Source organism: Oncorhynchus keta, chromosome 35 (genome assembly GCF_023373465.1).
Source record: "Oncorhynchus keta strain PuntledgeMale-10-30-2019 chromosome 35, Oket_V2, whole genome shotgun sequence".
NCBI classification, from domain to species: domain Eukaryota; kingdom Metazoa; phylum Chordata; class Actinopteri; order Salmoniformes; family Salmonidae; genus Oncorhynchus; species Oncorhynchus keta.
In genome coordinates, this window is record NC_068455.1 from 69,381,705 (window position 1) to 69,408,499 (window position 26,795).

General features: G+C 41.1%; 1 protein-coding gene and 1 long non-coding RNA gene across 3 annotated transcripts in view; one reads left to right on the forward strand and one right to left on the reverse strand.

The window, feature by feature from the left end:
* LOC127916146 (uncharacterized) overlaps positions 1-26,795 on the reverse strand; it is a 41,586-nt gene that overhangs the window by 2,517 nt on the left and 12,274 nt on the right. The gene's annotated exons all lie outside the window — the stretch shown is intronic.
* Positions 1,378-25,463, forward strand: LOC118368928 (E3 ubiquitin-protein ligase TRIM39-like). 2 transcript variants are annotated; one of them, XM_052497485.1, is made up of 8 exons: positions 1,378-1,488; positions 4,737-5,299; positions 9,716-9,811; positions 10,349-10,582; positions 10,715-10,862; positions 11,336-11,362; positions 11,441-11,539; positions 24,206-25,463. In XM_052497485.1, the coding sequence occupies exons 2-8, from the start codon at positions 4,739-4,741 to the stop codon at positions 24,208-24,210; spliced, it is 1,170 nt and encodes a 389-aa protein (XP_052353445.1). In that variant the 5' UTR covers positions 1,378-1,488; positions 4,737-4,738; the 3' UTR covers positions 24,211-25,463. The 2 variants fall into 2 exon arrangements, with proteins under 2 accessions (XP_052353445.1, XP_035609316.1); XM_035753423.2 differs by lacking the exon at positions 24,206-25,463 and having other exon boundaries at positions 1,379-1,488; positions 11,441-18,678.

A 26,795-nucleotide genomic window follows, 5' to 3' on the forward strand; every position in this document is an offset into this window, starting at 1 on the left:
TGTGCCTTGTACCTTGTTCATAGACTGCTTACGGGGTAAGGAAACCAATACGTAATTTTGCAATTTGAGTGAACTATCAATAAAAAGAAATAAAAAATTAAACTTTTGCTAAATAATTTTAGTTTCTATGACTTCATATAAAGAAATGTATACCTGTACCTCACAAATGTTTAGATAAAAATGTATAATATCTTAAACTGTCACTTCTATTTCTTTCAGTACTCGATTACTAAATCCAACACTACTATGCACTCTGTTCAAATGGAAAGGTAGCATTTACAGTTGAAGTTGACATACACCTTAGCCAAATACATTTAATATGTGATTTTGCAATTTGATTGAACTGTCCTTTTATGTTCAAATGATTTCTATTTTTGCTAGAGAATTTTAGTTTCTATGACTTCATATAAAGAAATGTACACCTGTACCTCAAATGTTTAGATAAAATGAATAATATGTAAAACTGTGACTTCTATTTCTCTCAGTACTCCATTACTAAATCCAACACCACTATGCACTCTGTTCAACAGGAAAGGTAGCATTTACTTATCTTTGGATAGCACAGTCTAGAATGCTTCTGAAAGCACAAAGCCAGTTTTATCATGGCCAGTGCCAATTATGGCTTCCACCATTTCAAAGTAGTCAACAGGGTTCTACTTCAGACACAGGCAGCTGGTGGCTGCCTTATTTGGGGAGGAAGCGTTCATAGTAATAACTGAAACAGAATGGTATTGGACACATTATTTCCATGTGTCAATTCACTCCATTCCAGCCATTGAGTCATCCTCCCCTCACCAGCCTCCTGTTGGTGTAACATTTTTACACTTTATTCATTTAGCAGACCCTCTCATCCAGAGCAACTAGGGTTGCTCAAAGGCATATCAGATTTTTCACCTAGTCATATCAGGGATTCTAACCAACAACTTTTTGGTTACTGGTCACACGCTCTTAACCGCTAGGCTACCCCAGGAGGAATCATAGAATTCCTTCTCGGTCAGCAGGAGGGATCAGCCAATGCATTATACCAGAGACAGAAGAGAAAGCAAAACACTCCCAAATACTCCCAAATGTTTTCTATTTGGGTGGGGCCACTCTGGTGACACTAAGTAGCCTAGAGTCAACTATTCCCTCTCTCTTGTTAGCATGCCAGAGATTGAGGAATCATGAACTTACAGATAGGAACCTGGACAATTTATTTCAATGGGAAACAAACGGAGTATCTTATTTATCCACCATCTTTGATTATATTTCTGAGCAAATTTTCCAGCACTGTTTAGCTGCTTGGCTTTATACCTGTTTAAACTATACACAATCCTGCACAGTAGGTGGCGGCATGTACCAATAAATTCACGGAAGTAGAAATGGACTACTTTAAAATGGAGGGGGGGGCGTCAAACTTTAGGCAGACAGATCTTTTGAAGGAGGAGTATTTAATGCTTTGTCCCTGATGTAAAGTGAAAGTAAATAGGAAAGACAACACATTCACAGGTAGGAACGTTCCGTGTAATGGAATTTCATATTATCAACATAAATTAATACTAAAACAGCATACTTTTTTAGAACTTTATCATGGTATTCTAATAGTTATGCAGTAAATGAGTACATTTCCAAAAAATATATATAAAAAAAAAATGCCTTCCTCTTGTACTTAGGGGGAAAGTTGCCTTAATCCCAACCATTATAATAAATGTCAGATGTTTTTTTGTTCGGTGTTATATCTTGTAGTAGTTTTCCTGTCATGGAATATGCAGTTTGGGTTTTCTACTAAATTCATTGTCGCAATGCACCGCTTATTGTTGTATGTGGATGAATAGAATTGCTTTCAAGAGAATTTGTTTGGGGCTGAACAGTTTAAGTGTATAGATGTATTTATATAAAAAATGTTTACAAGCATTTACCAAGAATGATATTTCCTCATGTTTATAAAAGATGGTGTTATTTCTCAGGAACCTAATTGCTTAATGTTGGTTTGTTCCCATTCTTGATGTGTCACCCTGTACTTTTACAGTATGTTGTTAAACCTGTTCTAGAGATCATCTGATATAGTCTTAGAAACCAAGGACATTAAAGGGACATTTCACCTTAGCTCTGCCATTCTACAGTATATATTCATTACTTTCATAACAACAGTTTGTTTTGTCATAAACCACAAATCCTCAACAAGAGTTGAACAAAATTATATCATTGATAAGCATCCGTCTGGAAAGCATTTGCATATACACTACCGGTCAAAGGTTTTAGAACACCTACTCATTCAAGGGATTGAATGGATATTTTTACTATTTTCTAGATTGTAGAATTTTTGTGAAGGCATCGAAACTATGAAATAACCCATATGGAATCATGTAGTAAGGAGAAAAGTGTTAAACAAATATTTGAGATTTGAGATTCTTCAAAATGGCACCATTTACCTTGATGACAGCTTTGCACACTTGGCATTCTCTCAACCAGCTTCACCTGGAATGCTTTTCCAACAGTCTTGAAGGAGTTCCTACATATGCTGAGCACTTGTTGGCTGCTTTTCCTTCACTCTGCGGTCCGACTCAGCCCAAACCTTCTCAATTTGGTTGAGGTCGGGGGACTGTTGAGGCCAGGTCATCTGATGCAGCACTCCATCACTCTCCTTCTTGATCAAATAGCCCTTACACAGCCTGGAGGTGTGTTGGGTCATTGTCCTGTTGAAAAAAAAATGATACTCCCACTAAGCCCAAACCAGATGGGATGGCGTATTGCTGCAGAATGCTGTGGAAGCCATGCTGGTTAAGTGTGCCTTGAATTCTAAATAAATCACAGACAGTCTCACCAGTAAAGCACCTCCACACCATCACACCTCCTCATCCATGCTTTACGGTGGGAAATACACATGCAGAGATCATCCGTTCAAAACAAATGTATTTATAAAGCCCTTCTTACATCAGCTGATATATCAAAGTGCTGTACAGAAACCCAGCCTAAAACCCCAAACAGCAAGCAATACAGGTGTAGAAGCACGGTGGCTAGGAAAAACTCCCTAGAAAGGCCAAAACCTAGGAAGAAACCTAGAGAGGAACCAGGCTATGAGGGGTGGCCAGTCCTCTTCTGGCTGTGCCGGGTGGAGATTATAACAGAACATGGCCAAGATGTTCAAATGTTCATAAATGACCAGCATGGTCAAATAATAATAATCACAGTAGTTGTCGAAGGTGAAACAAGTCAGAACCTCAGTAGTAAATGTCAGTTGGCTTTTCATAGCCGATCATTGTTCACCCACACTGCGTCTCACAAAGACTCAGCAGTTGGAACCAAAAATCTCCCATTTGAACTCCAGACCAAAGGACAAATTTCCACCGATCTAATGTCCATTGCTTGTGTTTCTTGGCCCTAGAAAGTCTCTTATTATTATTGGTGTCCTTTAGTATTGGTTTCTTTGCAGCAATTTGACCATGAAGGCCTGATTCACGCAGTCTCCTCTGAACAGTTGATGTTGAGATGTGTCTGTTACTTGAACTCTAAAGAATTTATTTGGGCTGCAATTTCTGAGGCTGGTAAATCTAATGAATGTATCCTCCGCAGCAGAGGTAACTCTGGATTTTCCATTCCTGTGGCAGTCCTTGTGAGAACCAGTTTCATCATTGTGCTTGGTGGTTTTTGCAACTGCACTTCAAGACACTTTTAAAGTTGTTGAAATATTCTGGATTGACTGACCTTCATGTCTTAAAGTAATGATGTACTGTCGTTTCTCTTTGCTTATTTGAGCTGTTCTTGCCATAATATGGACTTGGTATTTTACCAAATGGGGCTATCTTCTGTATACCACCCCTACCTTGTCACAACACAACTGATTGGCTCAAACGCATTAAGAAGGAAAGAAATTCCATAAATTAAACTTTAACAAGGCATACCTGTTAATTGCCTCATGAAGCTGGTTGAGAGAATGCCAAGAGTGTGCAAAGCTGTCATCACGTCAAAGGGTTGCTATTTGAAGAATCTCAAACGTAAAATGTATTTGTTTAACACTTTTTTGGTTACTACATGATTCCATATGTGTTATTTCATAGTTTTGATGGCTTCACTGTTACTTTATAATGTAGAAAATAGTCTAAACAAAGAAAAGCCCTTGAACGAGTAGGTGTTTTTGACCGGTAGTGTACTGTATGTGTCAAATATCTTGAGTTCAAACATTGCATTCAAGACAAAGCGTCTGATGATAAAGCTTCAAATCGGTAAAATAGTGAGAGACTCAACCTGACATACAGACATACAGACCCTCTCAGACAGCCAGGCAGACATCTCGTGAAGATTATATATTTTTTGCAAAAGTATACCAGACTGATGCTTTTCAGGTGATACCACACTGGTCACTTTCGACATCTAGCAATGAATCAGGAACAATGGCTCTATTGAACGCGGACAACCATATCTACAATACACACAAACGCATCGTGTGATCGGTATAATAGAGGCCTTGCAGAACAGGACTGCTTTTACCTTGTAAATGTTGTCCACGCAGTCAATATACCAGAGGTGGTCATTCGGTGCGTCCTGTGTGAAACATATCTGTGACCTGGAAGTGCCTCAGACACACATGTTAAGTTGAAATTTCCCTTTAAAGACATTTTTCATCTCACTCATTGACAAACTGATACATTTTTTTGTGAACACAAGCACAAGCGTTTTGATAATTTTGTAAAGGATGGGATATTTGGGGTTTGTGTCAAGATTCACATGGCCTGACAAACAAATGTATCTATTTTCAGATATGGCTTCCTCCCTGAATGAAAGCCAATTCCAGTGCTCCATCTGTCTAGAGTTGTTCACTGACCCAGTTTCCACTCCGTGTGGCCACAACTTCTGTAAGAATTGTATCGGGGGGTATTGGGATATCAGTGACCTGTGCCAGTGTCCTTTGTGTAAGGAGACATTTTACAGAAGGCCTGAGCTTCGAATCAACACGTCGTTCAGAGAAGTTGTTGATCATTTTAGGAATATGAGAGTTCATGAAGGGTGCATTGCTGCAACTGGAGAAGTGGCCTGTGACATCTGCTCTGGGAGGAAGCTCAAGGCCCTGAAGTCCTGCCTGGTGTGTCTGACCTCTTACTGTGAGATTCACCTGGAGCCTCATCAGAGAGTGGTGAATCTGATGAGACACAAGCTGATTGACCCTGTGGAGAACCTGGAGGACAGGATGTGCAAGAAGCATGATAGGCTGCTGGAGCTGTTCTGTAGGAGCGACCAGACATGTGTGTGTCAGTTTTGTGCTGAGACAGACCACAAACATCACCACACTGTGCCACTACAAACAGAATCACAACTAAAGATGGTACCTTTTCCTAACGACGTTAACATTTTCCTTTTTGCACTAAATATACAAACCTCTTTTTTTCTAACCTTTATTTAACTAGGCAAGTCAGTTAAGAACATATTCTTATTTTCAATGACGGCCTAGGAACAGTGGGTTAACTGCCTGTTCAGGGGCAGAACGACACTTGCCAGCCCGAGAGTTTTGAACTGGCAACCTTCCGGTTGCTAGTCCACCACTCTAACCCACTAGGCTTAGGGTGTAGATCAGCTTTATTATTGCAGATTGTGGGTTCTATCAATGTTAATGTCTGCATCATATCCAATCGCCCATATAGTTCTCATTTTTTAAATATAATTTTCCATCTTCATTACTTTCCCATAACCCAATCACCCCTCCCCTAATTGGAGTAAACTAACGGACAACAATGCTACACTGAACAAAAATATGAACGCAACATCAAAAGTGTTGGTCCCATGCATCATGAGCTGAAATAAAAATAAATAAATAAAATCGCAGAATTGTTCCATACGCACAAAAAGCTTATTTCTCTTAAGTTTTGTGCACAAATTTGTTTGCATCCCTGTTAGACATAATTTCTCCATTGCCAAAATAATCCATCCACGTGACAGGTTTGCCATATCAAGAATATTAAACAGCATGATTGTTACACAGGTGCACCTTGTGCTGGGGACAAAAGACCACTTTAAAATGTGCAGTTTTGTCACAAAACACAATGCCACAGTTGTCTGAAGTTGAGGGAGCCTTCAATTGGCAACACGCCAGCCAAGGACCCACATGTCCAGCTTATTCACCTGCAGGACTGTCTGGTTGGGGGCGGGTACTGAGGAGTGTTTCTGTCTGAAATAAAAACTATTTTCATGGGGAAAAACTCATTATGATTGGTTGGGCCTGGCTCCTAAGTGGGTGGGCCCTCCAAGGCCCTGCTGCTCCCCTGCTCGCCTAATGAATTAATTTAAATTGACTGATTTCCATATATGAACTGTAACTACAGTTGAAGTCGGAAGTTTACATACATATAGGTTGGAGTCATTAAAACAAACTTTTCAACCACTCCACAAATTTCTTGCTAAACCTCTTAAGCCTCGGGACAATTAAAATATTATGGATTTTAAACATTTAGGTGCATATAAGTGTCTTATATCGGCTGAAAACTTAAATTCTTGTTAATCTAACTGCTCTCTGCGATTTACAGTAGCTATTACAGTGAAAACATGCCATGTGATTGTTTGAGGACGGCGCCCCACATCAAAATATTTTTTACACCAGCACAGGTTTTATACATTCACATATAAAGATTAAATATCCACTTACTTTTTGAAAATCTTGTCATCCAAACAGGTCCTAGCTATAACATGTGGTGACGTTTTGTTAGATAAGGATTTGATTTATATCCCAAAAAGTCTGTTTAGTTGGAGACAGCAATTAGAGTAATCCACTCGTTCAACTTGCAGAAAAAGGATTCCAAAAATCTACCCTTAAACTTTGTTTCAACAAGTCAAAATATGATTCTATTTACTCCTCAGATAACCTAAAATGTAATCAAACTATAATATTTATTTTGGAAAGAAGCATGTTTTTAGCAGGTGTGTAATTTCTTCATGGAGTGCGCAAACACGGATTTCCAAGACTGTGTCCTTCTACTAAAAAAACGGTTATTTCTTATTCGTTTTTGATGTTACAAGCTTGAAACCTTGAATTTAGACTGCTGACACCCTATGGGAGCCATAGGAATTGCATCCAGGGAGATAATTTACAATATTACCTTTCTCGTGCATTTCTAAGAGGATGGTCACTCCAAAAGAAAATATACAGTTGGTTTTTCTTTGGATTTTCTCCTACCATATCTATTGTGTTATATCCTCCTACATTATTTTAACAAGTGTTTTCTTTCCATTGGTACCAATTTTTGCATACCCTGACTTCAGGGCCTGAGCTACAGGCAGTTTACTTTGGGCACGTCATTCAGGCAGAAATGGAGAACGAAGGGGCCTAGCCCTTAACAAACTATAGTTTTGGCAAGTCGGTTAGGACATCTACTTTGTGCATGACAAGGAATTTTTCCAACAATTGTTTACAGACAGATTACTTCACTATCACAATTCCAGTGGGTCAGAAGTTTACAAACTAACTAAACAGCTTGGATAAATCCAGAAGATGATGTCATGACTTTAGAAGCTTCTGATAGGCTAATTCACATCATTTGAGTCAATCGAAGGTATACTTGTGGATGTATTTCAAGGCCTACCTTCAAACTCAGTGCATCTTTGCTTGACATCATGGGAAAATCAAAATAAATCAGCCAAGACCACAGAAAAATAATTGTAGACCTCCACAAGTCTAGTTCATCATTGGGAGCAATTTCCAAATGCCTGAAAATACCACGTTCATCTGTACAAACAATAGTATGCAAGCATAAACACCATGGGACCACACAGCCGTCATACTGCTCAGGAAGGTAATGTGTTGTCTCTTAGAGATGAATGTACTTTGGTGCAAAAAGTGCAAATCCATCACAGAGCAACAGAGAAAGGACCTTGTGAAGATGGAGGAAACAGCTACAAAAGTATCTTTATCCACAGTAAAACGATTCCTATATCAACATAACCTGAAAGGCCGGTCAGCAAGGAAAATGCCACTGCTCCACAACTGCTACAAAAAAGACAGACTACGATTTGCAACTGCACATGGGGACAAAGATCGTACTTTTTGGAGAAATGTCCTCTGGTCTGATGAAAGAATAATAGAACTGTTTGGCCATATATTTGGAGGAAAAAGGGGGAGGTTTGCAAGCCAAAGAACACCATCCCAACCATGAAGCACAGGGGTGGCAGCATCATGTTGTGGGGGTGCTTTGCTGCACGACGGCCTGGTGCACTTCACAAAAGAGATGGCATCATGAGGTGGGAAGATTATATGGATATATTGAAGCAACATTTCAAGACATTACTCAGGAAGTTAAAGCTAGGTTGTAAATGTTTCTTCCAAATGAACAATGACTTCCATACTTCCAAAATTGTTGCAAAATTTCTTAAGGACAACAAAGTGAAGGTATTGGAGTGGCCATCACAAAGCCCTGACCTCAATCACATACAACATTTGTGGGCAGAACTGAAAAAGCATGTGCAAGACATTTCACATTCTTAAAATAAAGTGGTGATCCTAACATACCTAAAACGGAATTTTTACTAGGATTAAATGTCAGGAATTGTGAAAAACTGAGTTTAAATGTATTTGGCTAAGGTGTATGTCAACTTCCAACTTCAACTGTAAATGCTACCTTTCCATTTGAACAGAGTGCATAGTAGTGTTGGATTTAGTAATCGAGTACTGAAAGAAATAGAAGTGACAGTTTAAGATATTATACATTTTTATCTAAACATTTGTGAGGTACAGGTATACATTTCTTTATATGAAGTCATAGAAACTAAAATGATTTAGCAAAAGTTTAATTTTTTATTTATTTTTATTGATAGTTCACTCAAATTGCTAAATTATGTATTGGTTTCCTTACCCCGTAAGCAGTCTGTGTGTACGTAAACTTCCGACTTAATCTGTCAGTAAAAATTTTGAAATTGTTTCATGTTGCAATTGCATTTTTGTTCAGTGTAATATATACACTGTACATTTTACAATAGTTATCTGTTTCAGTTACCTTCAACCCCTCCCATCCATCTCTGAAAACCATCCAGTTAGAACTTCTACTTGCCATATATTTTTAAATTGTGCTGAACATTTCTATTCACTATTCACCCAGCAGTGCTATTTGCAGAGTTGGCTCTATATCAAATGCCATTTTTCAGCCATTTCTTAACCTGCGACCCAAAACAACCTACATAGCACTTATAGTTTGGTCAACTAATCCAGCATGTCTGTCTGTTGTTTGGTTACCACGGCGACTGCTGTAGCTATCTAGTAGCATTAGTAACTACTTTAGTGTATGTTGAACACATTTCTAGTGGAAAATGTGTTCAATTATAGCCATGGTATAAAAGTGATATTCAATTAGATATCTATGAGATATCTAGAAAATAATGCAACTTCGTGTTATGTCAGTTCCACTCCGCTAGCATGTCGTGGAACACACCTTCCATGTATTTCATTACTTTCCATGGAACGTATAGCCCCTTGTTGATTATCCCTTACATAAGGTTATCTTATCCCAAGAAACTGCCCTACACCAGCTACATTTTGGGAATAAATGAAAGAGTGAAGCCCAGGGGTACTCAACTCTTACCCTACGACGTCCAGATCCTGCTGGTTTTCTATTCTACCTGATAATTATTGCATACACCTGGTGTCCCAGCTCTAAAATCAGTCCCTGATTAGAGTGGAACAATGGGGAAAAAAATGCAGTGGAACTGGGTTTGAGGTCCAGCGTTGAGTTTGAAGGATGTAGCCTCGTGTTGTCCACAGGCTCTTATTCGGAGGTCAAAGGCGGATGTGCAGCAGATGATCCAAGACCGGCAGCTGAAGGTGGAGGAGATCAACGCTTCAGGGAAGTTAAGTAGAGTGAGTCCTTAGATTAACAGTCCCCCCAGGATTCCGCTGGGATTTTTTGTGATGCTGGAATTTGCTGCAGCTATTCTGACATTTTGCATGACAATATGCCAAAATGTTTTCCAATTTGACACGAATGCACTGATGAGGAAAAGGTGTGTTGACATGGGGCATGATTGAACCATATGTCGTACATGTGCAGTGATTGGTTGAAATTGCGAGCCATCTGTTTGTACTGTGGTAATAGGTCAGTTTTATGCTACAATATTGCGATGATTTAAAATGTTTGTTGTGGAAATAGCCTTAACATATGCCGGGGATAGTTTTGTCAAAATGCATATCGCAGAATCCAGGAGGGACTGATTCAAGAATTCAGCATGTCAAGGTATTCAGCATTATGTTGCAGCGCTGATGCGTTTCCAATCATGAATGTAATTATTTCAAGATGTATTATGCTGGACAATTTATCTACATGTATAACTAAACCACATTGGGTATTAGTCTAAATCTGTCGATGTCTATGATGTAATCAATGTCAATTCCTATCAGGACAATGCAGAGAGTGAAATAGCGGACAGTGTTGAAGTCTTCACTGCACTGATGCGATCTATTGAGTCAAGCCAGGCTGAACTCATAGAGGTGATTGAGGAGAAGCAGAAATCAGCAGAAAGGCAGGCAGAAGGGCTCATCGATGACCTGGAGCAGGAAATCACTGAGTTACAGAGGAGAAGTACTGAGCTGGAGCAGCTCTCACACACTGAGGACCATCTCAACCTTCTACAGGTCAGTGGAAGTACTTAAAAAAAATGTAAACTCATCTTGTTCATTCCTTATGCTGGAAACTTGAAAGGAAAAGCTATGTATTTCAGGCCTGTGAGATGTTTTGACAGTAACATTTTACCTTCCTTTTAACAGCGCTTTTACAAGCAAACTACCCTTCCAAAATATAAAAGCTGTACTAATGTTGCTGTTTATCAAGTCAACTTCTTGGGCTGTGTTCGAAATACAGTGCTTCAAGTGAAAGACTCCACCGAAGACCAAATAAGAAAGCTGTCAGCTATTGGTACGTTTGAATCACAGGGTATTTAAATGTTACAGGGTTTTTAAATGTTTTGCCTTAAAACACAGGTGTCAAACTAATTACACAGAGGGCAGAGTGTCTGCGGGTTTTCACTCCTCCGTTGTAGTTGATAGAAGTAAGGTCACTGATTTAGTAAGGAACTCTCCTCACCTGGTTTCGAGGTCTTAATTGAAAGGAAAAAACTAAAACCGTCAGACACGAGGCCGTCCATGGATTGCGTTGGACACCCCTTGCTTAAAATACACTTTTTTCTGTATTTTGTTCATTAGTCCACTGTTAATACAATCCAACAAATGGTGCCTGTCAGCAGTCAAGTTTAAGTGTTCATAACATGCCAGTCATAAATCTGTGATATTTGTTGTTAAACCAAGAGAACATTTATAAGGACAGTCAGGACATTAAAACTTCCCTCTCATTGTAACAGTTAACTGCTAATTTGGCTTGTTTTTCCACAGAACTGAAAGAGATGCAGAAATATGCAGGTACAGAACATAATTTAAGAAATGTAATTTCAGTGCAGAGAATAGCATGTGATGTTTCACTTTTCTACATTAATGTAGTGGACGTGACGATGGACCCCAACACTGCAGGCCCATGGCTTATCCTCTCTAATGATGGAAAACAAGTGAGAAAATCGCCAAGGAAATTGAAGGTCCCAGGTAATCCTGAGAGATTCACTGAGGATGTCTGTATCCTGGCCAAACAAGGGTACAACTATGGGAAACATTATTGGGAAGTTGGGTTACAGGAGAAATCAAACTGGGTTATAGGAGTAGCTTGCGAGACAGTGCCTAGGAAGGAATTAATTTCAGCTGAGCCTGAGAAAGGGTTATGGACTCTGTGTCACAGGGATGGCAAGGAATATCTGGCGTTCACAAAAATTCCACGCCTTATTTTACCTTTTCCCCGACCCCAGAAAGTCGGTGTCTTCCTGGATTATAAGGAAGGGCAAGTGTCATTCTTTGATGTTGATGCAAAGTCTCACCTATTCACTTACACAGGGTGCAAATTCTCAAAGAAAATCTTTCCCATATTTGATCCTTGTCTTACTGCAGAAAGAAATGAAGACCTTCCTCTCATGATTACTATGGTGCAGGTAAATTAGTGACAGTACACTCCATGCATAGTGTAGCTCCAGCTACAATGTACTGTATATGCTTCAACCGTAGATAAATTAGATGGGCACGGTGAAATGTTCCCATCTTTCACTCTCATTTGGAATAGAGGCATCTACGCAATGGGGGACATAGGACGTGGACTCATTTCAACTATAGTTTACTTTGGGGGTCTGAAACTTTTATATTTACCTTCCTTATTGTGACAAAATGAAATGTAATCCTAATTATTCTAATATCCATTTTTGAAATGTACGGTTTATCAAATGTAAATGAAAACTTTATTTGCCACATGCACCGAATACAAAAGATGTAGACTTTACCATGAAATTCTGACTTACAAGCCCTTAACCAACAGTGCAGTTCAAGAAGAAGAAACTTTTTATTTTAGCCTACTTGGTAAATATTAACACAAAAAGAATAACGATTTTTATTTGTATCGGTGTGCATAGTATCTACTGTTGAAATCGGAAGTTTACATACACTTAGGTCGGAGTCATTAAAACTCGTTTTTCAACCACTTCACACAAATGTCTTGCTAACAAACTATAGTTTTGGCAAGTTGGTTAGGACTTCTACTTTGTGTATGACAAGTAATTTTTCCATCAATTTTTTACAGACCGATTATTTCACTGTATCACAATTCCAGTGGGTCAGACGTTTACACATACTAAGTTGACAGTTTGGAAAATTCCAGAAAATTATGTCATGGCTTTAGAAGCTTCTGATAGGCTAATTGACATCATTTGAGTTAATTGGAGCTGTACCTGTGGATGCATTTCAAGGCCTACCTTCAAACTCAGTGCCTCTTTGCTTGACATCATGGGAAAATCCAAAGAAATCAGCCACGACCTCAGGAAAAATAATTGTAGACCCCCGCAATTCTGGTTCATCCTTGGGAGCAATTTCCAAATGCCTGAAGGTACCACGTTCATCTGTACAAAGAATAGTACGCAAGTATAAACACCATGGGACCACGCAGCTGTCATACCGCTCAGGAAGGAGACGCGTTCTGTCTCCTAGAGATGAACGTACTTTGGTGCGAAAAGTGCAAATCAATCCCAGAAAAACAGCAAAGGATCTTGTGAAGATGCTGGAGGAAACAGGTACAAAAATTCTATATCCACATTAAAACGAGTCCTGAAAGGCCGGTCAGCAAGGAAGAAACAACTGCTCCAAAAAAGCCAGACTGTTTTGCAACTGCACATGGGGACAAAGATAGTATTTTTTTGGATACATTTTCTCTCGTCTGATGAAACAAAAATAGAACTGTTTGGCAATGATGAAAATTTGTGGGCAGATCTGAAAAAGCGTGTGCGAGCAAGGAGGCCTACAAACCTGACTCAGTTACACCAGCTCTGTTAGGAGGCATGGGCCAAAATTCACCCAATTTATTGTGGGAAGCTTGTGGAAGGCTACCCGAAACGTTTGACCCAAGTTAAACAATTTAAAGGCAATGCTACCAAATACTAATTGAGTGTATGTAAACTTCTGACCCACTGGGAATGCGATGAAAGACATAAAAGCTATAATAAATCATTTTCTACTATTATTCTGACATTTCACATTCTTAAAATTAAGTGGTGATCCTAACTGACATAAGACAGGAAACGTTTACTAGGATTAAAGGTCAGGAATTGTATAAAACGTAAAATGAGTTTAAATCCGTTAACTTTAAACTAGTTTAAATGTGTTTGGCTAAGGTGTATGTTAACTTCCGACTTCAACTGTATGTGTTATTTTTTTTTTATACATTTGCAACAATGTCTAAACCTGTTTTCACATTGTCATAATGCGGTGTTTTGTGTAGGTTGAGGATTTGTATTTTATTCCATCCATTTTTAAAATAAGTCTAATGTAACAAAATGTGGAAAAAGTCAAAGGGTCTGAATATTTTCTTAGTTAATCCGCAAATGCAAGCATGGATAGAACTCAAGTATTTACAAATATTTGCAATAGGCTTATTCTAATAATTCTCATGTGCCAACGTATCTATACATCCATGCTTTGGTGAAACTTTAACTCCTGTAGATCTGAAATTCTTGAAAGTCAGGACAATTATTTTCCTGCAAAGAAACATTTTTACTAGTTAATAAATTACGTGCCCCGCAGACGTTAATTATTTGGCAATCATAATTTATTCGAAAAGCACAAATTACCATCATAAATTTGTTGCAATAAATAACGTTTGACAACAAATCCACCAATCACGTTTCAGGCGATCTTTAGAACGTTTTTCTTATAAATGCTGTTTCCATTATACCTGTCGCAAGGACTTTTTTTCCGACTTTGCTTTTGTCAAATAAACCTGGGTAACCTGCCTAGTGACATTGCCACTTTGTCAGCTAAGATGGATAAGTGTGTTTTTCCAACAAAGTAAAAAGGTACCCTAGTGAAATTCTTGTAAATTATATGGTATGAATGCATCTATATTTCAATATTAAGCCACTTTTGTCCATAGCTACGGGAAGTAGTGGTGCAGAGAGCATCCCCTGATGAATCAAAATTAATACAAAAAATATACAAAAATAAAAAATCCACCATAATAGTGCATTCGGTCTTTATTAGAAAAATATACATATTTGTCAGAGAGAAATACCCCCCTCACCCCAAAACATCTTCCCGTGGCCATACTGTTGCCAATCTCTCAGCTTAGATGGATATGTGTGTTTATCTAACACAAAGTAAATATATGCACTAGTGTGTGACATTAGCTCAAATTTACTGGAAGATAAATCCTCTACAGGATCGGTGGGTCCCACGTGGGATGGTTGAACTAACGTAGGCTAATGCGATTAGCATGAGGTTGTAAGTAACAAGAACATTTTCCCAGTACATAGACATATGATATTGGAAGAAAATCTTATTCTTGTTAATTCTTGTTAATCTAATTTGCTAATCTAACCGCACTGTTCAATTTACAGTACCTATTACAGTGAAATAATACCATGCTATTGTTTGAGGAGAGTGCACAGTTATAAACTTAGTTATTAACCTTTTGTGACTAGGGGGCAGTATTTTCATTTTTGGGAAAAAAAAACGTTCCCGTAGTAAACAGGATATTTTGTCAGGACAAGATGCTAGAATATGCATATAATTGACAGCTTAGGATAGAAAACACTAACGTTTCCAAAACTGTAAAAATATTGTCTGTGAGTATAACAGAACTGATGTTGCAGGCGAAAGCCTGAGAAAAATCCAATCCGGAAGTGCCTCATGTTTTGAAAGCGCTGCGTTCCAATGCATCCCTATTGAGCAGTGAATGGGCTATCAACCAGATTACTCTTTCTCCGTATTCCCGAAGGTGTCTACAGCATTGTGACGTAGTTTTACGCATTTTTGTTGAAGAATACCCGTAGGCGGCTACATTGCGCAAGTGGTCACCTGATGGCTCCCAGGGTGACTCTCGCGTAAAATACAGAGGTAGCCATTACTCCAATCGGTCCTACTGAAAAACGAATTGTCCCAATGGATATATTATCGAATAGATATTTGAAAAACACCTTGAGGATTGATTATAAACAACGTTTGCCATGTTTCTGTCGATACTATGGAGCTAATTTGGAATATTTTCCGCCGTTTTCGTGACTGCAATTTCCGGGCGATTTCTCAGCCAAACGTGAAGAACAAACGGAGCCATTTCGCCTACAAAAATAATATTTTTGGAAAAAAGGAACATTTGCTATCTAACTGGGAGTCTCGTGAGTGAAAACATCCAAAGCTCATCAAAGGTAAACTATTTAATTTGATTGCTTTTCTGATTTCCGTGACCAAGTTACCTGCTGCTAGCTGGACAATATGCTATGCTAGACTATCGATAAACTTACACAAATGCTTGTCTAGCTTTGGCTGTAAAGCATATTTTGAAAATCTGAGATGACAGGGTGATCAACAAAAGGCTAAGCTGTGTCTCAATATATCTGTTACTTTCATGAATAGGAATATTTTCCAGGAATATTTATGTCGGTTGCGTTATGCTAATTAGTGTCAGATGATGACAACGATCCCGTTCATGGGATGGGGTGTCACTAGAGGTTAATAAGCCAATTAGGCACATTTGGGCAGTCTTAAATCAACATTTTGAACTGAAATGCAATGGTTCATTGGATCAGTCTAAAAGGTTGCACATACACTGCCATCTAGTGTCAAATCTAAATTGCGCCTGGGCTTGAATAATACATTATGGCCTTTATTTTTTACAAAGTCGATACAAAAAAAGCACATGTTTTTTTCTTTGTATAATCTTTTACCAGATCTAATGTGTTATATTCTCCTACATTCATTTCATATTTCCAAAAACTTCAAAGTGTTTCCTTTCAAATTATATCAATTTGCATATCCTTGCTTCAGGTCCAGAGCTACAGGCAGTTTGATTTGAGTATGTCATTTTAGGCGAAAATTGGGGGGGGAAAGGGGCGGATCCTGGGTAACCTTATGCAAATTTAGTCCAGGCCTCCCAAAGTGGCGCAGCGGTATACGGCACTGCATCCAGTACTAGCTGCGTCACTACAGATCCTGGTTCGATACCGGGCTGTGTTGCTGCCAGCCGCGACCCGGAGACCCATGAGGTGGCACAAAATTGGTCCAGAGCCTCCTGTGGCGGGCAATAGGAGCACATGCACACTGACACGTTCGCTAGGTGTACGGTGTTTCCTCCGACACATTGGTGCTGCTGGCTTCCGGGTTAAGCAAGCATTGTGTCAAGAAGCAGTGCGGCTTGGCGGGGTCGTGTTTCGGAGGACACACGGCTCTTGACCTTTTCCTCTCCCGAGTCCGAATGGGAGTCGCAGCGATGGGAAAAGACTAACTATCAATTGGATATCACAAAATTGGGGAGAAAGAGGTAAAAAAAAAAAAAAAAAATCATTACCCAGCCATTTTAACTGAGAAAACATTTAGCAATTCAAGAGAATACGCCATTTAATTAGGAGTGGGATGTAATAAATTGTCAGACTCAGAACGTGACATCAAAACCAGTCCAATAATGTTATTAAACAGTAACACATACCAGTGTTTTAAAGTAGAAATAAACAACAATCATTAGGAATCCTTAAATCCCCAATTACCATGTGAAGTTTCACAACCTTGAAAAGTTTTTTTTTTTAAAGGTGTAAGTATTTAACCAGTTCAATAAAATGTATGAATGTCAGAATTAACATAGTGAACAGTAACTCATTAACCTTTTATTTTATTGTGTGTGTGTGTGTGAAAGCTGGGGGTGTTTCTTCAGTTTGATAAGTTTATTGAAGTTTCATGACTGTCCTGATCAGGTCAGGTTACAGGAGACCACAACCCTACAAATTAACTCACCCCCAACAGAGGAGGAGTAATTAGGGGTCTGAAGATGTGGGGGGTTTATGACCCCTCACGCCCATGGTAAATCTTCGGCCACAGACAACATTCCTTTGTCCTCTCACTATGGAGAACCAGCCTCAGAACATTAAACATGCAATAAAGGGACGTTGGAACAATTGTTTCTGTCAGCCACAATGGTGGTCATGACGATAGATGGAATATGGAAATGTATGCCATTTTTGTTTTGTTATTAAAAGGTTAATAGATTATGTTATTACGAAAACATTGTAACTGTAAGAGCGTTTTCCTAAGATATTCTTGATGTTTATATATATAAATCAAAGAGAATGTTTTGGTATAGATGAAGTGTGAAGTTAGTTGTCTAAAATTGGATTTGAGTACAATCTAGACCTTGCCTCTTAACTTGGTACGCCCAGAGAATTGCCCGAAAGGTGGTTACGCCCACTTCTGACCCGAGGGTATAAGACCTGTGAGTTAGAATGAACAGATCAGACTAAGAGACCAGAGCTGCAGCCGAGGTCAAAAAAGTCAACGAACCCAAAAATACAAAAATCTTTTTCTACCCATGCTACTGATGAGTAGCTGTTTCTAAGCGGTTGAATTCAAGCCGGACCACCTAGCCTCCACTCTCCATCGAATTGTGGTATCTACAGGGTTTCATTCCTACGCTGTGAGCTTCAGAGCTGTCTGTCCTCAGTAGACCCCTATCAGAGCAAGGGCGAGGAATCAGACCAAAAGGACACTGACATCATGAGGACAACCAGACAGTTGCGCAGGAGAAGTGCGTCATTGAGAAGCCTAAACGACCCACGCGGAGCTTCACATCTGAGACCTCCAACACATAATTACATCATTATATTCTGACCCATAAGAGCGGCAGTTTGGGGCAAGGCTAGGGTTAAAATAAGCATAGCTGACAAATGCACTCAAATGTATATTTCTCTCGTGTACTTTCTCTTTCTCTCTCTCAAATCCCCATTTTGGGTGACACGCACCATAGTGCACCAAAGTTCTGATCAATAGCCTAGACTGTGTTTTTGTATATATTTTAACATAATTTTAGCTTTCTAGTTAATAAATTATCATCTAAGATTGGTGTGGTACGAACTCATTGGTGGGACCCAGGTCCGTGCAGATTCCCTGATTATTGTCACGCCCTGGCCATAGAGGCTTTTATTCTCCATTTTGGTTAGAACAGGGTGTGACTAGGGTGGGCATTCTGTTCTTTTTTCTATGTTTTTGTATTTCTTCCCTCAGGGTTTTTGTGGGTAGTTGTTTTCTGTTTTGTGTCTGCACCAGACAGAACTGTTTCGTTCATTCTCTTTGTTCTTCAGTGTCCAGTTCTAAATAAAAAGTATGAACACGTACCACGCTGCGCTTTGGTCTTCTTCCACCAACAGCCGTTATATTTATGCGATGTTCAGAATGAGATTGTAGAGGAAACTGATTAATTAGCAACTGTTGTAAAATCGATATTCTGATAGAGTTAATTTGGAAAATAGAAACTCAATAAAACAAATTTTCCCATGGTGCCCCAGGTTAATGAGTTAATTGCTTGATTAATTTAATCACGCAATTAGAAACCTTTAATCATTCGATGAACAACAGTCGTCACATTAACTAATACAACGTCACGAAAGAAGTCTGGTGTGATGGTTGACAGGGAAACTCAGAGATCATGCTGGGTTTCCAGTATGTTTCTGCTTTTACTTTCAGCAAGACCAAAGCAGAGAAGTCACCATCATGCCGAAAGGTAGCATGATTCTGATTTTATGACATGCGAGAGCAGGATACTCTCCCACTGCACCAGAACTATGGCAGTGTCATTTCCGGGAAGTGCATGTTCAGTCCAGTATCAAAAGATAGCTCCACCAGCTGATCCGCTTCATTGTTTGGCAACGTGATGCTTCACATCTCCACTCGAAAGGGGTCCCGTATCCAGTTGTCTTGTCTCCTGTTCTACTCCGGGAAGTAGTCAACTTTCCCTGCAGCTTGACAAGATGCTGTTTAATTATTTTTTTTCCCTGTGTGTTGCAGTGCGCTTTGTTGATCAGATTCTGAATGTCAAAATCAGCATTGGGAAACATGTCAATCCTCCTGTTAGAAACATGATTTGCCCAAACAGCAAGTGTCATCTTGAAGGCATCCACTTTGTCCCTCTGTTCAAATATACTGCTCAAAAAAATAAAGGGAACACTTAAATAACAATGTAACTCCAAGTCAATCACACTTCTGTGAAATCAAACTGTCCACTTAGGAAGCAACACTGATTGACAAATTTCACATGCTGTTGTGCAAATGGAATAGACAACAAGTGGAAATTATAGGCAATTCGCAAGACACCCCCAATAAAGGAGTGGTTCTGCAGGTGGTGACCAGAGACCACTTCTCAGTTCCTATGCTACCTGGCTGATGTTTTGGCCACTTTTGAATGCTGGCGGTGCTTTCACTCTAGTGGTAGCATGAGATGAGTCCACAACCCACACAAGTGGCTCAGGTAGTGCAGCTCATCCAGGATGGCACATCAATGCGAGCTGTGGCAAGAAGGTTTGCTGTGTCTGTCAGCGTAGTGTCCAGAGCATGGAGGTGCTACCAAGAGACAGGCCAGTACATCAGGAGACGTGGAGGAGGCCGTAGGAGGGCAACAACCCAGCAGCAGGACCGCTACCTCCGCCTTTGTGCAAGGAGGAGCAGGAGGAGCACTGCCAGAGCTCTGCAAAATTACCTCTAGCGGGCCACAAATGTGCATGTGTCTGCTCAAACGGTCAGAAACAGACTCTATGAGGGTGGTATGAGGGCCCGACGTCCACAGGTGGGGGTTGTGCTTACAGCCCAACACCGTGCAGGACGTTTGGCATTTGCCAGAGAACACCAAGATTGGAAAATTCGCCACTGGCACCCTGTACTCTTCACAGATGAAAGCAGGTTCACACTGAGCACATGTGACAGACGTGCCAGTCTGGAAACGCCGTGGAGAACGTTCCGTTGACTGCAACATCCTCCAGCATGACCGGTTTGGCAGTGGGTCAGTCATGGTGTGGGGTGGCATTTCTTTCGGGAGCCGCACAGCCCTCCATGTGCTCGCCAGAGGTAGCCTGACTGCCATTAGGTACCGAGATGAGATCCCCAGACCCCTTGTGAGACCATATGCTGGTGCGGTTGGCCCTGGGTTTCTCCTAATGCAAGACGATGCTAGACCTCATGTGGCTGGAGTGTGTCAGCAGTTCCTGCAAGAGGAAGGCAGTGATGCTATGAACTGGCCCGCCCGTTCCCCAGACCTGAATCCAATTGAGCACATCTTTGACATCATGTCTCATTCCATCCACCAACGCCACGTTGCACCACAGACTGTCCAGGAGTTGGCGGATGCTTTAGTTCAGGTGTGGGAGGAGATCCCTCAGGAGACCATCCGCCACCTCGTCAGAAGCATGCCCAGGCGTTGTAGGGAGGTCATACAGGCACATGGAGGCCACACACACTACTGACCCTCATTTTGACTTGTTTTAAGGACATTACATCAAAGTTGGATCAGCCTGTAGTGTGGTTTTCCACTTTAATTTTGAGTGTGACTCCAAATCCAGACCTCCATGGGTTGATAAATTTGATTTCCATTGATAATTTGTGTGATTTTGTTGTCAGCACATTCAACTATGTAAAGAAAAAAGTATTTAATAAGAATATTTCATTCATTCAGATCTAGGATGTGTTATTTTAGTGTTCCCATTATTTTTTTGAGCAGTGTAGATTGTGCCCCTCCCTTGCATTGACACATTGAGTGAATTCAGATTCTCAAAAATAACCGCCAGCTCGGCAACCTGTGCGAACCATTCCTAACTATCTAAATGTTCGGCCAGAGAGGTGACTCGTTTTCTGAAAGAAATGCAGCAATCTCCGTTCAAAGCTCATAAAAGCGATCCAACAAGCCAGCGGACCTCTGCATAATAAAGCACCTGCTGGTGCTCCCTCCCCATATCCCTGCAGAAGGCCTGGAGACACCTGCTGGTGCTCCCTCCCCATATCCCTGCAGAAGGCATGGAAACACCTGCTGGTGCTCCCTCCCCATATCCCTGCAGAAGGCCTGGAGACACCTGCTGGTGCTCCCTCCCCATATCCCTGCAGAAGGCCTGGAGACACCTGCTGGTGCTCCCTCCCCATATCCCTGCAGAAGGCCTGGAGACACCTGCTGGTGCTCCCTCCCCACATCCCTGCAGAAGGCCTGAAGACACCTGCTGGTGCTCCCTCCCCATATCCCTGCAGAAGGCCTGGAGACACCTGCTGGTGCTCCCTCCCCATATCCCTGCAGAAGGCCTGTAGACACCTGCTGGTGCTCCCTCCCCATATCCCTGCAGAAGGCCTGTAGACACCTGCTGGTTCTCCCTCCCCATATCCCTGCAGAAGGCCTGGAGACACCTGCTGGTGCTCTCTCCCCATATCCCTGCAGAAGGCCTGGAAACACCTGCTGGTGCTCCCTCCCCATGTCCCTGCAGAAGGCCTGGAGACACCTGCTGGTGCTCCTTCCCCATATCCCTGCAGAAGGCCTGGAGACACCTGCTGGTGCTCCCTCCCCATATCCCTGCAGAAGGCCTGGAGACACCTGCTGGTGCTCCCTCCCCATATCCCTGCAGAAGGCATGGAAACACCTGATTTTCGTGGAACTCTTTTTGCTAAAGTTGACACATTTGATCACATCCTGGAGAGTGGCGTGGAACTCACACCATGTCCTTCGCTGCCAGTGACTCCATGTGTAGGAAGCAGTGGTTCCATGTCGCACTCTCTCCAGGATCTGCTTTACTACCCTAGAGTGCTTTCCCGTCATGGTAGCTGCCCCATCAGTGGTCACACCCATCCCAGGTACATATCCATTGTGTTAAAGACAGCCTCTGCATTGTTGGTGGTGGGGAAATCACCACGAAAAAGGAACTGCTCCGCAAAGTTATTATCCCAGACGTGTCTGACATAGACCATTAGAATTGCATGGTTCGCCACATCTGGGGATTCATCAAGCTGCAGTGGGTAATGGCCATTTGCACTAACGCACTCTGATGTCTGGCGTGTTGTGTCCTCAGACATGTCCTGTATTCTCCTCCTCACGGTGTCATTTGGATAGGGGTATGGTTTTAAGTTTGTTGGCGGCTGACTCTCCCAAGATTTCACTGCACATATCAACCACAGCAGGGATTGTGAGATCCTCTGTGCTGGTGTGTTTTTTGTTGGTGTTGTACTTATCTTGTGGCCCATCGCATTGCTATGATGAGCGAAGTGCCTTTTCTTGTACCATCGATACGTTCTTCAATTGATCTTGTGAGGTCTCCAGATATTGACAGTTTTTTTTAAAGTCAGTGGTGTTATTTTTGTGGCATGGACGCTTGTTGTTCAGATGCCTTTCATGCTCTCATTAGCTAAAAGCTTTTTGCATAGGACGTATTTTACGAAGTCGGGGTGGTATTTCTCTTCTTTACAGGGACCGGGCTGTTGTTCTTAACATTGGAAGCAGCAGTAGACGAAGAGGGGGCTGCACATTTAAGAACGTGTCCATGATTTTACTCTGACAGCTAGCCTACATGATTTAAATGACAGCTAACTATCCAGGTCTACAATGCCTTCAGAACACATTTGCATAGTTAGCTGTCAACCAAGCTAGCTGTCAGAAGAAGATCTGTATTATCTGATTGGATGTGGCACATTTAATACTGAACAATGTTGCAGAATGTCATTTCATTGGATCAGTGTGTGTGTGTGGTGAAGGGGAGGTGTTATTGTATTGGTCAGTGAGCGTGTGTAGCGCAAAAACCTTCTGAGACTGAACATAGCCAGCCATTTCACCACTGCGGATGCACTGCCAGCAACAATATGAGGTATGACAGCTGTTACCTTTCAAAATAATGTTGTTTTAAATTAAAATATGTTCTTGCACAAGTCCTGTGACCCCTTAAAATCCTCCTAGTTGAGAATCACTGGTCTAATTGACAAAACAACAACAACAACCAAAGATACATACGTTTAGCTTTCTTAATAAACCAGAAAAGCTATACATATTTCTGGTTGTTCATTTAAGTGAATTGGCTAACTAATTGATCCTACCTCTGCATTTAATGAACAATTTATTGTAGGCTGCATTTCATAACAATACAGTTTAATATTGGTAAAATTATTAAAAATGACAAAATAATTGTTGAGCTTGTTATCCAAATCAAATGTTATTGGACACATACACATATTGGTTGCATTCCAAACTGACTACATTGCAGATGTCGCATTGCATCAACCAATTGTTGCATGCCAAGTCATCTACTGTGCAATCGGTTGTCAGATTGATATATAATAGCTTAGCTGATATTTTCACCTATCAAATTGTTGTGAGATCTGGCAGGCTTCTGTAATGTAGTCAGCCTGGAACACAGCCATTTCTATTTATGACACTACATCTAAACTATTTTGTTTTAGGCTAAACCTAAATTACTGACTGGATTTCATCCCAGATCATGGACTGGTTTGCCAAAATCTGCATGGCCCTGAAGCATGTCCATGACCTACCTGGGCCTTCTTCACAGAAGAAGACAATACCTAGGTTTACCTCCACTGTATTCACATCCTACCATACCTTTGTCTGTACATTATACCTTGATGCTATTTTATCACCCCCAGAAACCTCCTTTTACTCTCTGTTCCAGACGTTCTAGATGACCAATTCTTATTGCTTTTAGCCATACCCTTATTCTTCTCCTCCTATGTTCCTCTGGCGATGTAGAGGTGAATCCAGGCCCTGCAGTGCCTAGCTCCACTCCAATTCCCCAGGCGCTCTCTTTTGACGATTTCTGTAACCGTAATAGCCTTGGTTTCATGCATGTTAACATTAGAAGCCTCCTCCCTAAGTTTGTTCTATTCACTTTGTAGTGTAACAAAAAAGGATCTCCCCTCTGACCCACCTTTCATCCCGACTCAACAAATACCCATGAAAGAACTGACAGTACCGGATGAGCTACCCGCCTGGACTATGTCACCCCCTGAAGAACCCAGCTTCCAAACAGCAGAACCTGACTGGTATCAACTGGCTCCGCCCACGGTAGAAGGAGAATCTGCTGGCTGGGAAAATCTATTAGAATCATTATTGCTTGAATAGGCTGGACTCTATAAGAGGAAGGTAGCGCTTTAAGCTATGTAGGAAGTACATCCTTATATGGGTATGAACAGATGTATGTACTAGCCAACCACACAGGAAATAATATTGGGAGGAAGTAGTAGGTAATAACAGGATGAATTATTCTGTGGAGGACATCTAGGGGATTTTGGACGGTGAAAAAAGGTATATTTAGAGAAACTGCCGATACTTCGGCACTGACTTCTTGAATTCTGAATTCATAGAGACAACCATTTGAACCAGGTATTGGTGCCTGGCTCATCTCTAGATTCTAACTCTATTGAATTTGGACTAGATTCTTGTGCGGAGACTCCTCGTGTTCCCATCTATTCCAACCCATTACTACTGGCAGTGTGTGGTTCTTGAGGCTTTGTCCACTATATGACAGTCCCTGCTTTGTGATCGCCTGACCAAGGTCTAATCACCGGCATTACTGGAAATAGTTTGGCATCCCGAGACAGGACTTAAACACTGAACCCAGGGGTTTTCGTTGGAGGATAGTGAAACATCAGTTGACCAAGAACGACTCTAGTTTCGTCATTCAATATAACTTGAATCCAATTTAGTTAAAATAACGACTCCAATTCAACCTCTCGGCAGTTAGAGGGGAGTCGCTACACTAAACTACATTTCTCAAATTCTGACCGATTGAAACTCTGCTTCTGATCTCGTGGGTCTCCTCGTTATCTCTCAAAGGTAATTAAATAACTATTATAAGCATTTAATATAGAGATAAGTGTTATCATTGTACCAGGCATTTTATAGAGCATTAAGGCATTTGCATGTTTTTGATTAACGCTGTGTGTGACCGAGTAACAAATTGTGTATTTTGAAGTGTGCTTGATTGTTTTCAAAAATAAACAGTAGTCTTATTTTGTCTCGAGTAAAAGGTTCTCTCAAAGACAGTTAACGGCACGGGAGATAACAACTCTGACACTCCCCGCTACCGGGACACTGGAAACGGGGATCAATGCTCTATGACAGAATGAGTTACCATTAAAAGACAAGGAGGAAGGTGTGTCCAGTAGTGATTCATTTAATTGTCTTCACAATAGAATCCACAATATGCCATTTAGCAGACGCTTTTATCCAAAGCGACTTACAGTCATGTGTGCATACATTCTACGTATTGGTGGTCCCGGGGATCGAACCCACTACCCTGGCGTTACAAGCGCCATGCTCTACCAACTGAGCTACAGAAGGACCACGGTCTTATCGATCTAAGTTTTATTTTCCAAGCGATACATAGCCGACGGGCAGAGTAGTGAGACTAAGTTGACTAAAGGTCTTCACACTTTAAACTAGATACATCACAGAGGGGAAATACTCAACCACAGGGAAAGCATATAGAGACTGGTAGGACGAGTGCTTAATAATAACTCAAGGACCAATTAGTGGTGAAACAAAGAGTCTAGAGGATAAAGGTGGGGTTCACACATCCCAGCTAGAGCTAGACCGTTGAGAGTGACAAGGCAAAAGACCTCTCTAAGCGGACAACGCTTCGATATAGAAAGAGAGGCAGGGCTACGCGAGCGGCCCTGGTTATACCGAGAACCTGAAGTATCTATAGTGCCCTGTCCAATCCAGGGAACGGGACGTTAACCACCCCTAGCACCCCGCTGCCGGCCAAGGGGCGGGGCTGAAGGTTTCGTATCGCGACACTTGGCGCCCAACGTGGGGCCCCACACCTCTATTTAAAACTCTACTACTACCTGAGTTAACGGCCCCTACCAGCGCTCTATTTCCAAACAACTTACTAAAGTAGGCATCTTTAAAGAGTTAGAGATATGGCTATGGCAGTACCAACCTACCCAGACGCAGGAAGAGCATTGGCTCTCCATGCGGACGAGGAGGAATTACAAAGGACTAGGCGAGCTAGTGCCTTACCTTACAAACCATAAGGATGTTTTGTCGTACCGGGTTTACCATGGGGTAAACTGAGAACAGTAGACCAGACAGCCATAAAACATCCTCTGGGAATAGAAGGAAGGCAAACTTTCTGGGATGATAAAAAAATTATAGAAAAAAAAACCCTAAATGGCAACTACCATAGATATTACGGCAGCTCATGAGGAGCAAAGTAGAGTAGAAAATAATGGTACAGAACAGGAAATGATACGCAGGCAAACGGCAGGTCTACCCAGCACTAGGCTCGCAATGTGTGTACCAGGAATACCCTGGGGCCGCTGACCAAGAGGGAACAGACGGCCCCTCCAATTACAGGATTAGGCAAATAGCCCTGAATCCTAAGAATTTCCTGTGAAGACTGATCAACTTCACTAGAAATTGTTGGAACAGGTGGAAATTAATTATAAAATGATTAAGGAACACCAGTCTCTATTCAAA